This window comes from Condylura cristata, unplaced genomic scaffold (genome assembly GCF_000260355.1).
Source record: "Condylura cristata isolate star-nosed mole 26May11 unplaced genomic scaffold, ConCri1.0 scaffold00012, whole genome shotgun sequence".
NCBI classification, from domain to species: Eukaryota; Metazoa; Chordata; class Mammalia; order Eulipotyphla; family Talpidae; genus Condylura; species Condylura cristata.
The window spans coordinates 8779428-8797773 of NW_004567113.1; the positions used below are offsets into that span (position 1 = coordinate 8779428).

The window sequence follows — 18346 nt, forward strand, 5'->3', positions numbered from 1 at the left end:
AAAAAAAAAAAAAGAAATAGAGTGTTGGCACTGTAATCCTCAAGAACAGAATGGCAGCCTAGGAGCTCAGAGATAATGTTAAATGTAAGTAAAGACTTGCTCAGGAAAGATGAACTCTACTTCACGTGATCCTTTACCAAATCTGCACTAGAACGCCCTAAAAATATTGGTGACCTCATTTTGAATTCCCTTAGATTAGAAATATAGTGTTCACTTGATATCCTTGCTTTGATCTTCAACATAAGCCAGTGTATCTCTTTTGGGGTTTGCCCAACAAGGATGACAAGATGCGTTGAGGAACTACCTCAGCCTATGTTTCAAAGACTGGCTTGGGTACATAGCAGCCCTCTACTGACACCCATGAGAAAGTCACATGTGGCTCTGAGCTTGGGAAAGCTCTATTCTAGGTCTCTCCTACCACGAAATTTATATGTGATTCCACGTGCATCTTCTGGGTTATTGTTAAAATGGCTGTTGTAAAGAAGCTCCAGGTTTAATGGAAAATGGAACAAGTCCCATCACTGGTCCTTTCTGGTTATGAGTCATTGTGAGCATATTTCCCAGCCTCGCTACTCCTGGTCTCCCTTAATTGCTTTTTCCTTTCTACATTTATGCATTTGAATTGGTAACCAACCCAATTTGGAACTTACAGTTTTGCTGCCCATCATCTTTCCTTTAGAGGACAAGATTCTAGAATCTGCTTCTAACTTCACCCATGCTAAACACACCTAAGGGTTTTCTGATCATTAAGCCTTAAGGATTCTCTGATATTTAGGCTAAATGCTATGCAACCTGCTTCGGTCCACTGTCCACTCAGCCTTCAATGACAGAGCAGACAGGTTAGAACACTGATGACAGGAAACACCATGGGAGAAATAGTTTGCTTAAACGAAACTTAAAGGGAAGTTAGGTTTGGGGAGGAAAGACCATCTATTTTCTCCCATTGTTATGGATTTTAGGATTTTTTTTAATTAAAAAAATTGCATATATTATTTTTTTACATCATTCTTCATTTTGTGCATTTTTCATCTCAGTTGTAATTCCCATAGGATTTTTTAAAAAGAGAGGTAAATAAGAAACAAAAGAAGAGATGGCCTAGTCAAATCTTGTACACATGCTGATGACAAGCACTCGAGGGATAGTCATTATCTACGGAATGCTATGTACCTTGTCTCTTTGAATAACTTAAAATATAAATAAACCTGGGATTTATACATGTACATAACATGGTTCATTGGGGAATATCATTTACACTATGTCATTAGTGGGCTATAAAGAAGAAATATTTTGTAACTGAAGAGGTTCCTATTGTACATGTGATATCCCAAATTTCTCCCTGTTCACCCAGATGACCTTAGTCTTTCAATTAATAGTGAAAGTAAGTAGTAAGTATTACTTCTGATTCTTGGATGTCTTTATAGTTTAAGTCATAGACATGAACATTTCATGAAGAATGACCTAATACATTGAAATGAAAACTTGGCCAATAAGCCCCCATTCCTTCCCCAGTAGGTAAGTTTGAGAGGCTTGAATAAATTTGGGAATGAATAGGTTGCTGTGGAAACTGAGTTCTAAACTAGAATAAACACACCAGAGACAGAGTGGGGAGCAGAACAGGCAGATCAATGAAGAACACTGCTAAGGGGTGCAGTGGGTGTGCCAGGAGAGGTCTGCCGTGCCATGTGGTCACCTCTGGGGTGGGGATCAAACTCATGCTGAAGTGGCTTTAGTGAGTGCTATGCTTTAACCTGCTGTGCCATCAGGGAGGGTCTACTTTTTTTTTTTTAATGTGCTGATCAATTACATAATTTAAAAAGCCTATTTCATTTTTTTTTTAAGATTTATCCATTTATACACAAGAACTTGGTCACAGGCCAGAGTTGTGGGGGTGAAGGGATTCACCGTAAGCAGAGTGGGGCACAGAACAGGTGGATCCATTAAAGCACACTGCTGAGGGGAGCAGCTGGCAAGACAAAAGAGATCCACCACACCTTAAAGGTCACCTCCTTGGCCCTCTCTGCTGGCCCAACTGGTTGAAGATAGCACTGTGAGGCTGCCTGCAGCTTCTGCAGCATGGGTTCAATCCAGGCACTTCTAAGCCCTTCATTCACCCTTTGAAGCTGCTAGTCTTGTAACGACAGAGAGGCAGAATTGAGCCAATTTCTGCTGCTGTATTTAACTAGTTACATAACAAAGCCTTTTCCCTCCTGTAGAAACCATTGTCATGGTGTTCAGCTATCTGTGTGCAGTAGGCAAAAGGCCCACATTAGATCTCATTACAATTCTACCTTCCTATCTGAATGATTTTTCAGGATAACCTAATAACCTGATTTTAGAAAAGTTTGATAATATTCTTTATTGCATGTTATTTTTCACTTTCTCTATTTGTATAAATAAAACTCATGCTTGTTTTTCTGTCTGAAAAAGATGACCAACTTGCTATGGAGCAGCAAGTGTGACTTGCTTGTACGTCCGCTAAGTCTGCCTCAGGATACATGGGAATGTCCCATTGCACTGGAAACAATAATTTTATAGGGGCAAAGGGGAAATTTTCCCATACCTTTCTGGGTTTTTCTACACTGCCAAATCATCAAAAAAAAAAAAAAATCAAGCAGATTGATTCCTCTGCACACATGGGAAAACCCAGTAAAACGAAATATTATTCAAATGGCCTTAGTCACAACCTTAAATAAGCTTTGAGTTAAGGTCAGCTAAGACAAAGGGTCTTGAGGGGGAGGGTAACAGTCATGCAGGGATAACCCAGAAAGGTGAGACTGGCTGAGCTAGTGCCACCTGTGGTCTGAGGAACCTGAAACATGGGCGGAAGCTCCAAGGAGCTTCATCAGAGAGCATGAGGGCGGGCATTGCCAGAGTGGTCAAACAGAAGAAGAAACCCCTTGGTTTCTTCTCAGCCTGCCCCTTAGCTGGGCCCCTTTCTTCCCCATCAGGATGTGGGAGAAACCACTGCATGGTGAGGGCAAGGCAGGGGCTAATGTGAGTGGCCAATGTGAAACTGGTTGATGCTGTTCTGTTTGTGTCTGCTCGGCCCTGCATTGCGTCTCTGACTGCCACTACCTACCCAGGCCATCAGGAATGACCTACAGGTGTGGTCCTGGGGCTGGCTTGTCTGGATAACCCTGGGGCAGTGGGGAGTGAGTCAGAGCCTCCAGAGCTTCCTCTACCAGAGCTCTGCCAAAATGGGAGTAAGGCAAAACAGGCTAATTCTCAGATGACCCTTTCATCCTCAGGGCATTAAAATTGACCAAGCTGGGCCCTCTCTGGTGGCGCAGCGGGTTAAAGCACAACACTAAAAAGCTAAAGTCACTTCAGTATGAGTTCGATCCCCACCCCGGAGGTGATCCACATGGCTTAGCAGACCTCTCCTGACCTGCCTGCTGCTCCCCTCAGCAGTGTACTTTGACAGTCAGCCTGTCAATCCCCACTCTGTCTCTGGTGAATCCTCTCACCACCCCTGCAACTCTGGCCTATACCCTAGTTCTGTTTGCATAAATAAATAAATCTTTTTTTTTTTTAAAGATTGTTTATTTGTGCATACAGAACTGGGGTACAGGCCAGAGGCTCAGGGGTGGTGAGAGGCTTCACCAGAGACAGAGTGGGGAGCAGAACAGGCAGACTGACGAAGTACACTGCTGAGGGAAGCAGCAGGCGGGTCAGGAGAGGTCTGCCACGCCATGTGGTCACCTCCGGGGCAGACGGGAATCGAACTCATGCGGAAGCTTCTTAGTGCTGTGTTTTAACCTGCTGTGCCACCAGGGAGGGCCAATAAATAAATCTTAAAAAAAAAAAAAAAATTGAGCAACCTTAAGAGCACCTTTCTCTTGTGTACCTGTTTCTCATCTCCCTGATTTCCTGTATGGCTAAAAGTGAGGTAAAATTGTCAAGAGACTTTGAAGCTACACAAGTTATCATCATCTAAATTATGTAACTACTTAAAGGTTCAACAATGAGGCCCTGAGCTTAACTCCTGACTCTGTCCTGACATGGCCCGGAGCCCTGCTGTTGGTCTGGATGGACTGAATGGGAAAGGGCCAGGCCTGTATCTGCAACATGGCAGTGCTGGCACGTGGGGCCTCAGTCTGGAATCCAGACATCACCTGGGACAAACACTGGAGCAGACCCGATGCAAGGAGCTGCTCTCTTGTGGGAGTGACCTGGAGTCGCTTTCTGGGAATTTGGAGCAGTGAGGTCCCACAATCCAAGCATGTGAAAAAGCAATTGAAATAAACTGAATTCCAAACAATAGGGAACTAAAATCACCAACCAGATACACTGCCAAGTCTACATTCCTTTGCCCTTAATCTGCTCCTTAGTCTTTGTTCTCAACCTGTTCCCCCAAAATCATTCTAACCAACCCTCTTTATTAAACGGGGAGTCAGATTTGAGTTTTGACCTCTGCCTCCTTGCCAGTTTACTTCATAAATAAATTCTTTTTCTCTCCAATACTAGTACTATTGGCCTTTATGCACATGGGGCAGCGAGCCTCCTGTGTGGGAAGATAGCGTGGTCAACAAATGACCCTAACTGTGAGGAACCACTCTTTATATTTATAACATTTGGTTAATCACTTTGAAAAGAATCTCAAAAATTAGAAATAATGTCATTTTGCAAACTTTAACCAAAATAATGGATAGAATCATTACATAAAAGCTTTAAGGGGACATTAAAATGGAATAATCATGTGATCATCACCTGAATTTATAGATGGATCTCAGAAGGAATGACAGCCAAACCAGAAATCATGCACTCAACTACGGAGAGGTGAAGTTGGGCCTGAGACTTACCTTCGAATACTCAAGCAAGATTAATAACTACGCAATGAAAGTGATAGATGAAGAAAGTAGCCATTGTTGATGCCTGCTGAAACTTTGTATTTGGGGTTCATTGTACCATTCTCTCTATTTTGTGCATGTTTTTAAAACTTTACATAATAAAAAATACTAAGGCATACATACCATTTGCCTTAACTGGAAATCAGCTTCTAACAACTTAATTTTGGATAGCAAATCAAAGATAAATGGAAAATCGCAGAAAACAGTGGGTCTTAAGTTTGTTCCAAGTGTCTGAAAATTAAACAGAGATAAGTCTTGGTAAAAGAAAAACTTTATTCTATTACTTTATCACTTTATACTATTCCTTCAATATGTTTTGTAATTTAAAGACTCCAGATTATAAATTGCTAAGAAAATGCATTTGTTTTTGTGAGTAAATGATGTTTGCTTTCAGTGACAATTTAATTTAGTAATCTCAGCATTGCAATGAAGAAATTTTCAAATTTTGATTTATCAAAGAGACAACTACATAGTTTCTAATGTGTCTCCATTTAAGGTATGGAAATTTTCAGAAGTGTAGATGTTATTCTTACCAGTTTATCTTTAAAATACAATCTTCTTCTATCTTGTGAGAAGTCCAAAAGGTTTGAAAGTTCATTTATGTGAAAAGCATTTTCTGGTAGTGGACATTTCGCTTTGTTGTTTACCTTTAAGAGAATATAACCTGGAATTTCATTTTATGTAAAAAATGAGTACCTACATATAAATATATATATATATGACTATTATACAGTCAGAATAGAGCCCCATATAACTAATGTCTTTGTTAATGATAAAGTTTTAAGTTTTATAAAACTTCCACTTTTATCTATAATTTCTCCATTTTTTCAAGATTTATTTATTTATGCATACAAGATCTGGGATGTAAGCCAGAGGTGTGGGGTGTGAGAGGATTCACCAGGGACAGAGTGGGGAGCAGAACAGGCAGAACTACTGTAATACACTGCTAAGGGGAGCCGTAGGTGATACAGGAGAGGTCTATTGCTCCACTTTGGTCACCTCCCTGGCTGGGGATCAAACTTATGCTGCAGTGGCTGCCTATAAATTGATAGCACTATCTTTAACCCCTGCACCATCAGATGTCCCCTTTCATAAATATTATTAAGGATATAAGATATTGGCAATGGAATTAATAAACAAAGTCTTAGGCCACAGTTTTATAGAAAAAGTTTCTTGATCTTAAGTATAAAAGCACCATACAAATACAAGATTTTTAAAAATAAATCTAGCATTTGCTCCATTTATTAATTAATATAAATTTGGTACACACTATTTGTCAGGACTGGTATGAAATACAAGCAAAATTTATTTTGACTTAGATAAACTTACTGTCTGATATAATAGTTAGCAAACACTGTCTTAAATCCAGAGAAATATTTTCAGCGTAACACATAAAGTCACTGGTATAACATGCAACCCTGCCATTTTGTGGCATGTAACAGTTTTTGTGTGTGTGTATGTGTGTTTTAATTATGCATACGGAACTAGGGTAAAGGCCAGAGGTGCAGGGGCGGTGAAAGGATTCAGCAGAGGCAGAGTGGGGAGCAGAACAGGCAGATCGACTAAGACCACTGTTGAGCACTGCTGAGGAGAGCAGTGGTAGAGACAGGAGAGGTCCGCCAAGCCATGTGGGTCACCTCCCTGGCCAGGGATCTAACTGGAGCTGAAGCGCTGTGCTGCGCTCTAACCCATTGCACCACCAAGGAGGGCCTGCATATAACAGTTTTTATAAAGTTCATGAACAAGTGAGTATATATTAATTCTAATACAACTTTATTTACAAACACTGGAAACTGCCTGTTGGTATAGACTGCTGATCTTAACCCATGGTCTAGTAGATAAAAACAAGTTATCAAACATATAGTACACAGTTTCTTATTGCAGAAGGATTTGAGTGGCTCAAGAAGGTTTCCCAGAGGATGCACTAGAAAAAAATCAATGATCTAAATAAACTACATCACATTAAATTAATCCAAAAGACTGAAGGCAGGAATAAGAAATGCAAGAACATATATTAAGGAAATAAAAAGTGCATGCACAAGAGAGTGTAACTAATAAAAAGATTGGTTCTTTAATGGAAAAAAAAAAAAAGCCAACTCCAAAAAGATGATCCAGAATTTTAAAAGGCCAATAACCAAAGTCACAGGTAAAATAACTGGACAAAACTATGGATTGGAATACTTTGTGTTCATTCTAGAAATCCATTACAAATTACCATCTTAAATCTTACAAAGGTTTTCACTTTTTAAGTCTTCAAATATTTCATGCCAAATGTTATCCCCTTGCATACTACTGTTTTATTTTTGTCTTTGTGTTTTTTTTTCCTTTTATACACTAAGTATTTTTTCTTCAAGTTTCCTATTTATCTTCTTAACACTCCAAATGGCCATTCACAAGAGCATCAAGACCAATATGATACTTAGGAGTAAATTTAACAAAAGAGATGAAAGGTCTCTACAGACATAACTATAAAATTTGATGAATAAATGGAATCTATTTCATAGATTAAAGGATTAATATTGCTGAAATGTTCATGATATCTAAAACCATCTCTAAAATGCAAAGTAGTTCTTTTCAAAATTCCAGTGACTTTTATTCAAGAAATAGAAAAGACAATTTTAAAATTTGTATGGAAATACAAAAGATCCCAAAGTTAAAAACCATATTGACAGAGAAGAACATAGCAGGAAGAATTTGCAACTATAATACAAAGCTACCACAATAGTATGGTAACTGGCATAAACATAGACTCATAAAAAAAAATGTAACAGAATGGAACTCTCTGAAATACACCCATGCATGCTTTACAATATTTGACAGGGAAACTAGGAATACTCAATGAGAAAAAAATAATCTCTTCAGTAAATACAGCTCCCACAACAGGAAACCACATGCAGGAGAATGAAATATACCTCTATTTTACATCACTCAAAAAATTAACTCAAATGCATTAAAAATTTAAACATAAAACTAGAAGAATACATAGGGATAAATCTCCTAAATGTAGGTCTTGATAATGATTTTTGGGGCATGACTCCAAAAGTACAATAAAAGTCAATCATCAATCAACAAAATAAAAAGGCAACCTATGGAATGGGTTAAAATGGGATAAAATAAATCAAAATGATGATAAAAGATTTATATCCAAAATAGATGAAGAACTCCTACTACTGAGTAAAAATAAGTAAACAATTTGATTAGAAAAATGGACCGGCCCTCCCTTGTGGCACAGCGGGTTAAAGCACTGCACTGAGAAACTAAAAGCCACCTCTGCATGAGTTCGATCCCCGCCTGCCCCGGAGGTGACCACATGGCGCGGCAGACCTCTCCTGACCCGCCCGCTGCTCCCCTCAGCAGTGTACTTCGTCGATCTGCCTGTTCTGCTTCCGGCTCTGTCTCTGGTGAATCCTCTCACCCTCCGCATCTCTGGCCTGTACCCCAGTTCTGTACGAATAAATAAATAAATCTTTAAAAAAAAATGGACCAAGGATCTGAATAGATTTCTTTCCAAAGAAAATAAATTAATAATCAACAGGTACATGAAAAGACGGTCTAGGGTCCTCCTTGGTGAAAGTGTTTGAAGTGCAACACTAGGAAGCTCTCTGTAGCCACTGCAGCATGAATGATCCCTCGCTGGGAAGGTGACCCACATGGCACAGCAGACTTCTGTCTCGCCTGCTGCTCACCTCAGCAGTGTATTTCAGTCGATCTGTCTGTTTTGCTCCCCACTCTGTCTGAATCATCTCACCCCCCCACCTCTGGCCTATACCCCAGTTCTAGTATCCATAAATAAATATTTTTTAAAAAAGAAAAGATGGTCTACATCACCAAACATCAGAGAAATGCAAATCAAAACTAAAATATGATATCACCTCATACCTGTTAAAATGATTATCACCAGAGAGATGATGTAATGATTGTTGGGGAGATAGTGGAAAAAACAGAATCCTGAACACTGTTGCTGGGAACACTGCCACTATGAAAAATAGTACAGTGGTTTCTTGAAAATTAAATATAGAACCACCATGTGATCCAGCAATTTCACTTCTGGGTTTATACTGAAAGAAAATGAAATCACTATCTCACAGTGATAAATGCAGCTCCAAGTTCACTGAAACGTTATTTACAATAGCCAGTACAGAAAAACAACCTAAGGTTGTGGGCAGGTGAACGTATAATGAAGATATAAATGTATATACACACACATGCTAATGGTGGGATATTATTTGGCTATGAGAAATGAGAAAATGCTGTCATTTGCTACAACGTAGATAGACCTTAAGGAATCTATGTGAAGTGAAGTAAGTCGAACAGAGAAAGACAGATGCTTTATGATATCACTTTAAATATGAAATTTTTAGATTCACAATTCCTAGAAACAGACAGTAGAGTGATGGTTCCAGAGACAGGGAGTGGGAAAATAGGATATTGTTCAAAGCGTACAAACTGCTAGTTATGAGTAAGTTATGGAGTATGGTGATTATAGGTAACAATATCATTCTACATACTTGAAAGTCAGTAAAAGAAAGTAGGTATTGAAAGTATTTTCACCACAACAAAGTAATTGTAATTATGTGAGGTGATATAGATGTTAGCTAAAGAAAGCACTGGCGGTAATTATTTTTTAATATGTAAGTATATCAAATAAAGTATTGTACATATTAAGCTTATGCAATGTCATATATTAATTACATATCAATAAAGCTGGTATTTGGAAATATCAATACATTAGCACTTCTGAGAAGTGCTAATCTGAGTCTGAGGTACTGTTTTTGTATATAATATTTTTCTTCTTGTTGAGATTGGCATTTTTACAGTAAGATTTACTTTCATTGCCATTTAGCGACTTACATTAGTAAATTCATCATTTACATCATTATTAGTTAATTACTACATCATAATTTAGTTAATTTTTAATTGAATACTACCAATTTACGTCTGCTGTTTTATTTAAAACGTTTTAGCTCCTGGCCCTCCCTGGTGGCGCAGTGGGTTAAAGCACAGCACTAAGAAGCTAAAGCCACTTGAGCTAAGTTCCATCCCGGCCTGGGAGGTGATCCACATGGCGGGGCAGACCTCTCCTGACCTGCCCGCTGCTCCCCTCAGCAGTGTACTTTGTCAATCTGCCTGTTCTGCTCCCCACTCTGTCTCTGGTGAATCCTCGCATCGCCCCTTCACCTCTAGTCTGTACCCCAGTTCTGTATGCATAAATAAATAAATCTTAAAAAAAAAGTTTCAGCTTCTTACTATCCCCCAACAATCATTAGGTATATTAGTAGGATAACCTTAGGCTACTTCAAGATTATGTTGTGCATTCTAATAAAAATGCTGAATCACTTTAATATTTAATTGTTTGCACATCAGTATAATGTATCTTTTCAGTAAAACAAGCAAAATTTCAAATTAATTAAGGCTGAAAAATTCTGTTGCAGAAAATAAAACAAGACACCAAATTGGCTACAGTCTAAGGCATTCTGATTTGTGAAATGGTATGTGCATTCCTTTAGATGAGCCTTACCTTATACACCTGTTTCATCACTCCCAGCAGAGTTTTAGCATCACTGTGACACTCCTGGTCGTCAGTCCAGTTTTCCAGCAGAGTGGCGATGGCAGTTTTAAGCATTTGAACCAATGTGTTGAGACAAGAGGCTTGCAAAGATGCCCAACATTGATCTGAGGATAAACATCAACAATAAATATGCACCTTCCCAAAACTCTGTTTCTGCTGAGTTCTTTAATATAAGAAATTGATTTTCCATGTTGGATGTCATGACCCATGAAATACCTTTTCTAAGGATATCATCCTAGATATTCATTACAAGTGTGGGGAAATTATTCCCAATTATCATTGAAATGAAAAGCTCCAATAAAGAATTCCTCATCTTTATGTTTAATTACTTCATTAATTTCATGGTTTTCAAACTAAAATTCAATCTGAATATACTCATTCTGAAATTTGCACACACAGAGACACACCATGTCAACAGACATTTTCAGTTTGTAAAAAAATAGTACTACTCATTTTTTCAGACTTTATGAATACCTGTTATATACAGTTGTATTTTTAAAATTAGCTCAATAATAGTATTTTGCTACTAATGAGGTTACAAATTGGAATTTGGTATCTTTAAATGATAATCCTAGGAAAATATACCTATCAAATATTAAAATACATTTGCAAACTAATGTAATTCAAATATACCATATGATGCAGATCAATGTAATAGAAATTGCATAAATGAACCCCAATACATAAGATTTTAGTATATTTTAATGATGGTACTGCATATTACTGGGGGATGAAATAAATGATCATTCAATAAATATATGGGTACAATTTAACACTGACCAGAAAAAATTAAGCTTCATAAAGATGTCCTCTGTATGGAACAGTGATTTAAACATAAAAATGAAATAGTACACATATTCTAATAAGAACATGGGAAAAAACATTAAACTTCAAAGTGAGGTAAATTTTCCATGCATGACCCAAATTCACAAGCCATAAAAGAAAATGTTAATATAATGGATGCATAAAATAGTTATGCATCAGGAAAAAAAATCACAAAGTCAAAAAAAGTTAATAACCTAGATGAAAAAATTGCTGCTTACATTAATTATAAAGGACTAATTGCCTTAGTAGCTTAAATGCTTCTAGGTGAAAAAGAAAGATATGAAAAACAATTGGAAAAATGTGTAGAAAGGAATTGATAGTTCCTGTACTGTGTTCCACAATAATAAGTAACCTTATTTACCATGAGAAAATTAAAATTAAGAGGTTATTTTTTCCAGAATACCACAGTTTAATAACAGTGTAGTATGTGCCCAACTCTTAAGTGTACACTTTACTTAGAACTATAAATTGAGTGGTGGCCACTTACAGTTGGACACCAGGGTGGCTGTGGTTTCTATGGAAGGTCACTTGGCAAAATCACTCAAAGTTAAAAATGTACAAATGATTTCACCCAGTAAATTTTGTCTTCTGGTGTTTGTCTGTTTAATAAATTGACGTATGTACAAAGAAATACAAGTTAGTGCTGTAAAAATTGCAAAAATTCAGAAACAGCTATTCATCATATATTCTAGCACTAGAGTATCAGTCAGCTATGAAATAGAAATGGCAATTCACTGGATACTGTAACAGAATCATGTCCATGATATTTTGTTAAATGGGAAAAATCAAGTTGCCAAAGAATAGGAGTGGTGCTACCATTAAAAAAAAAATACATTTCTATGTTGCAGGTTTTTTTAAGTAGGTGAAATATCATTTAAAATTTACACAACAAAACTACATTCTGTAAGTTCTTTCTGAGAGGGGAGTTAGATGGGTTCCATTTCACTGTATATATTCTCTTAACTTTTAATCGTGATACTTAAACATTAGCTTAAAATTGTAGAAGTAAACTCCATTGCAATGAACAACAACATAAAAAGTACACAAAGTGACATTTGTTTTCTTAATCACCTATGGTCAAAAAATCTAACATTTTAAAATAACATGTTCAAAAATCTTAAATTATAGATTTATCTTGTCTGGATCCTCAATATTTTTCAACCTGTTACCAAAGCTACATCCAAGACTGAGAATTACATGTGCTTTGTAAGGCAATGGTAATAATTGTAAAAGTACTGGTCAATCTTTTCAACAATTGAATACCACATGTTTAAAGATGTGTGTGCTGCGAAATCTATCCAGAGTTTGCTACAACTTCTACTTTAGACTGTAACTCAACTGAGAACACAGATAATGTGACATAAAAGTAATCAAACTTACTTATGACTGACGAAGATTTTTTGCTCATTTTACAAACAGCCTCTGCAAATGGCACCACCAGTTTCTTCCAGTTACTAGAATCATGCATCACAGGACATTCTGGGAGCATAAGGAAAACTGATAATGCTTCTTTGTGTGGAGAACAACATGGAAGATCTCTTAGCAGATTTTCACTGAGACATGTAGTTATCTGAGGTTGACAGAGGATCAGGGAAAGGCCAGGAAATGTTAGATCCAGAATACAGTGATAAACAAGCTATGGGATTAGGGGTTCATAATGCCACATTCCATTTGTAATAATCTTTTAGTTTCCCTCAAACTTATTCAAACTGATGATTCCTTGTTTCCAAAATGACCCTGAGTACTACAGGAGAGCCATGCTCTCTATTTACACTGGGCTGCACAAAAGAAACAAAAGAGTCACATGAGCACAGATATCCTGAATGAGTTGTGGATGTTGCTCAACTATTAATTGACAGATCAGGAATCTCTACTCATAGCTAGCTGACCTAAAATCTACCTTGACAGAGAAAATGCCAATCCAGCTTTCTTTTTCTCCTGAGATTTCAGGCAGACTTCCAGGCCTCCTGGGTTGTTGGGTGAGGCCAGGAGTGCTGGCTAGTGAATATGACTGATGCTGATACTTCATATTTCCAGGCATGGCCCATAAAACCATCACAAGACCTGCCATGTTCTCTTTTTTTCTCACCTGCCAACCAAACAGAAAAAATCAGCTGGAGGATTTCATGACCCCAGGGCTGAGAACTCCAGAAGGAAGGAGCCTTTGCCACCCTGAAGAAAGCTTTGCAGAGGTCCCAGCCAGGGAGCTGACCCACATGGCACAGCAGACCTCCCCTGTCTTGCCCGCTGGTCCCCTCAGTAGTGTATTTCAGTCAATCTGCTGGGTCGGCTCCCCACTCTGTCTTTGGTGAATTATCTCACCCACCACACCTCTGGCCTGTACTCCAGTTCCTGTATGTATAAATAATTTTTTTAAAAGAAAAACTAGTTTTCTTTTGGTGATGACATCATAGAATCTTTGATTACTATTGTGCATGATGACTCAGTACTGCCAATGTTTTCTCACTAAGAGAACTTTTTCATGGATCAGTCTGTGAAATTAAAGCTCCTTGAAATGTGTACTACCATATCATCTAAAGTTATTTTGAAAATATACTTGAAAACATTTACTTCATCTTTAAAATAAAAATGTAGTCTCTAATGCATCTCCAGGAACACTCTTCCTCTTTCCTTTCCAAATATAGGAGCTCACTCAGACAAACCAAAAAATATATATACCAAAAGGATATAAAGGTGACAAAATTGAAGGCACCTGAGATACAGCTAATGGGCAAAGAAGTCTCACACTTTATCTGACTAGATGCAGAACTCCCAACTGTGAAGCAGCATAATTCCTTTTGCAGGCAGATGGGTTTCACTGCCAGGAAGATTTGGATGAGAAATTTCAAAAATGAATATTATCACAAGTTGTCATACTTCCATCTTCCTAAAAGCTAAGTTCTTCCCTAGAAGTCCCACTTGTTTTCTCAATGAAGCTCTTTCTTCTCCTTCCTGTTCCCTTTGCTTATCAGAGCACCTTTTCATCAGAATGCTTCCATATCCTCTTAAATTGTAACAGGGCAGTCCTGTTACAATTGGAAAAAGGGAGGTTCCAGGTTCCCAGCCCCACCAAAAGGAGGGTGTAGCTGAGCAAGGAGAAGAAGTGGCTAGAAAGGAGACTGGGGAAGGAGGGAAGGATGGGTAAAGATGGGGAGGCACAGGGAGCCGACATGAGAAGAACCTTGGTCCTGGACTGGTGAAATGTGAGTGAGAGACTTGTGAGGAGGTTAACAATGGCAGCCTTTTTCTTGATTTTGATGTTGCTCTTTTCCTTCCAGACCTGTCTGATTGTTTCTCACCCTTTTCTATGGGTCCCCACTGGAAGGGGCCTTCAACTTGTGACAGGCTTTTAGGCCTAAATGATCCTGCTTTGGGCCAACCCTGTTTGGCTGGGCATTTACCCACAAGTGGATGGGTAATTTCAGGCACTTGATTTGAAAACTAGAGTCTTTGTCTTTTCTGTACTACACACTAATTGTATTAAAGTTTCTTTCCATTGAAGGTCTTACTAGAGTAGATTTTGTCTTGATATGGCAAATGGCACACTTATTTAGATTGGGCAGGTTTGAGGGTTCTGGGGTGCCCCTCACCAGACTCTGTAGCAGAACTACACTAGTTTTATTGTCCTTTTGTAACAAGTGGTCCACAGGAAAAGGGAAGTTTCCAGGTTCCTGCCCCACTCAAGGAGGCAGAGTTGAGCAGGGAGTAGAAAAAGGAAAAGGCTAGACTGAAGAAAGAAGCAGGATGCAGACAGATACCTGAGGGAGGTACACGGAGCAGCCAGACATTCGAAGCAGCAGCTCTTGCTTCTTTGCCTTGGACTGGTTGAAACAGATGTAGGTGAGATACCCAAGGGAAGGTTGACTTTGGCAGTTTTTTTTTTTTTTAAAGATTTATTTATTTATTCATATGGAACTGGGGTACAGGCCAGAGATGCAGAGGGTGAGAGGATTCACCAGAGACAGAGCGGGGAGTGGAACAGGCAGATCAAGGAAGTACACTGCTGGGGGGTGCAGTGGGCAGACCAGGAGAGGTCTGCCTCGCCATGTGGATCTCCTCCACGGCAGGTGGGGACTGAACTCATGCGAAAGTGACTTAAGCTTCTTAGTGCTGTGCTTTAACCCAGTGTGCCACCAGGGAGGGCCTGACTATGGCAGTTTTTAATCTTGATTTTGATTTTGCTCTTTTCCTCCCAGACTTGTCTGGCTGTTTCTGACCCTTTTCTATGAGTCCCCTCTGGAAGGTGCTTTAGACTTGTGGTGGGTTTTTGGGCCTTGCTCTGGGCCAATCCCATTTGGGTGGACTTTTACCCACAAGGGGGATGGGTAACTGTGTGTTCTTGATTTGGAACTATATTTTTTTTCCTGTTTTTTTTAAATAATTGCACTAAAGTTCCTTCCCATTAAAGGTCTTACATGGTTTGTCTTTATGTGGCAGATGGCAGAACTTAGTTAGAGCACGTAGGTTTGAGGGTTCTGGGGTGCCCTTCTTGCCATGTAACATTTTGTCTGTGATCTATTGTCCAGTCTCTTCTTTGTTAATGGAGTATTCCTGAATCAGTGAAACTAAATTTGTACAAGGATACATAAGTTGGAATGGGGAAAATTTTCTCCTTAACACAACACAGAATCACAAAATATTGTACTGGAATAGAACTTACAAACAACTTACAGTGAAGTGTCAAATTATCAGGGGGCTTGAAAATAGCCTTTGTTACTTGAGGTAACCATATACCTCCTTTTAAACACCCTTTCCTGACCCCATCTTGATGTCTGTTCAGCTGAACTCAGCAAACAAAGCAGATCTTTATCTGGGGTATGCAAACTACCATTTCCTCTTACTTTTTTGCCCAAGCTGAATAAAAACCCATAGCTCATGTTGCTTGGGCTCAGTCCTTTGGGAACTATCCCCCTGAGATCACCAGTATGGTGAATAAATCTCTCTCAGCACCTCTGAGTGCCATCTGGTTTCTTTGTGAAATTGCTGTAACAGTAGAAAAAAAAAATGTGACCCAATGAGATAAGAAATGAAAACAGGCAGAGATTCCATCTCAATTAGAATTGAAATTCATCTCAAATTAGGGGCCCTCCCTGGTGGTGCAACAGGTTAAAGCACAGAACTATGAAGCTATCCCCAGTCACTGAAGCAAGAGTTCAATCCCTGGCCAGGAAGTTGACCACATGATGCAGCAGACCTCTCCTGTCTTGCCCGCTGCTCCCCTCAGCAGTATATTCCGGTAGTTCTCCCTGTTCTGTTCCCCTCCCTGTCTTTGATGAATCTTCTCACCCCCTGCACCTCTGGCCTGTACCACAGTTCTTGTATAAATAAATAAATCAATCTTTAAAAAATCATCTATAATTAGAAAACAGGCTTTCAGAATCCCAATACAGGAGAAGATAATTCTGCTTCTCTAAACCAGTGCACTTTACATATATCATGCTAGTGATTATTTATCTCTCAACAAATAGCTTCTTACATATTGGAAGAAATATATTATTATATACTATGCCTTTAAATTTCAAAAATAAAATAAACGCCACCACTTAATACAGTCTCTTAATAATAGTAGCCTCACAATAAACACTAATCCTCTTCCCTATCAGTTTCCTCTCAGGTAACAATAAAATTCAACTGCAACTCTATAGGTTCCTCTAAACAAATTCTATCGCTCTATTCTTTTAGGTAAACATTGGTTATTACCAGGGAAGAAATCCATTTCTTTTTTGTTAAATTCTCGAAGGTATCTCTTGCCATTTCCAAGTCCACATCACTGGAAAGCATTTCTCTAGACCCTCTTTGGATACAAGATATGCAAAAAGTTACAAAACAAATGTGGAGGAATTTATCTGAACATATATCATTATTGTTTTATTTGTTACATATCACATGCAAACTTAAAGTTTGCCTCCTTTCAAAATAATTCATTTGGCATAAAAAATGTTATACACTTTCTAAAAGAGAGTAGGTAATGAAATAAAAGAGTTGTCAACAGCTTATTATCCCTAGAGTAGTTACAAGAAGTTACAAGAAATTTAGGCAGCAATAACAGTAAAATTTTATATGCTGTGATCTAGATCCATTTTCCCTTATCAGCCTGCCCATTGAGAATTGAAATTCCCTACCTGCCCCTTGCCTTCCTGGGAACATTTGCACTACTTCGGGATTCCACTGTTTTGCTAACATGACTTGGTTATCCAAGTCAGGCAAATGATTTAATTTGTTCATTATATAGGGACTCCTGAATATACTCTAACTTTTTAATAAAAGCATTAACAGACATTCTGTGTCCTAAGGTCATCTGAATCTTTGGCCACAAAACCCTGCCTCCATATTTCCACTCATCTTGGAGGGTTGCGTTTTGCCTCCAGTACTAATCACTCCCTCAATCTCCCCATCACCACCATTGTCTAGGACTAATGCTTCTCTGGGTTGTGTTGGTTATATCTGAGAAGTCTATATTCTGCTGAACAGTTTGCTGTATTAACAAATCAACTGTAAAATTAGGACTAAAACACACAGGCATTGAAACAAAGTATTTTAAATTTCTCATATTCATTTTCCTTTACAGACCGGCTATTTTAAAAGCAAAGCTTGAGGTTAACACTCATGGAAAGTAGGCATGGATACTTTTCATTTTTGAAATAGTCTTAGTATAGAAGAGATATGTCTATAAATAATAAGGATTATGCTGAAGCTAGAGAACAGAAAAACTAGGACACTATATAATAGTCCCTCCCTTTCTGGCTGAAGAATATCTAGAAAAGGAAGGCAAGCCTCATAAACAGCCAGAAGGAAGCCATGCCTTTTAACTTTTCCAGGCTTCTCCAATCTGACAGTTCTCCACTCCCTCAGAGGAGTCACTGAGATTACAGCCTGGTTAAAAACAGCAAGGGCCACTGCCGGGTTGGTAGGAGCAAGGAATACCTGCAAATGAGTTAAGCTAGAGCCACCTAGTGGCCAGGAAAGGTACAAGATATGGAACAACTAGCAAACCAGTGAGCTTTCCCAGGCCAAATCAACAAGGAAGGAGTGGGACCTGATTTGGCTAAGAACCACCTGAATGAATTACAGAACAGCAGGGCACCGACCTCAGGTGAAAATA

At 38.6% G+C, this 18346-nt stretch overlaps 1 protein-coding gene across 4 annotated transcripts in view; it reads right to left on the minus strand.

Annotated features, from left to right (window-relative positions):
• Positions 1–18346, minus strand: part of HERC6 (HECT and RLD domain containing E3 ubiquitin protein ligase family member 6) — a 47933-nt gene that overhangs the window by 14724 nt on the left and 14863 nt on the right. For 2 of the 4 annotated variants that reach the window (XM_012724290.1, XM_012724288.1), the window contains exons 11-16: positions 16945–17038; positions 15003–15065; positions 12625–12814; positions 10369–10523; positions 5384–5497; positions 4974–5081 (exon numbers count right to left, since the gene is read on the minus strand). In XM_012724290.1, coding sequence (XP_012579744.1) covers positions 4974–5081; positions 5384–5497; positions 10369–10523; positions 12625–12814; positions 15003–15065; positions 16945–17038 — 724 coding nt within the window. Of the gene's footprint in view, positions 1–4973; positions 5082–5383; positions 5498–10368; positions 10524–12624; positions 12820–15002; positions 15066–16944; positions 17039–18346 lie in introns of all 4 variants that reach the window. The other 2 variants (XM_012724289.1, XM_004681415.2) reach the window with 2 other exon arrangements.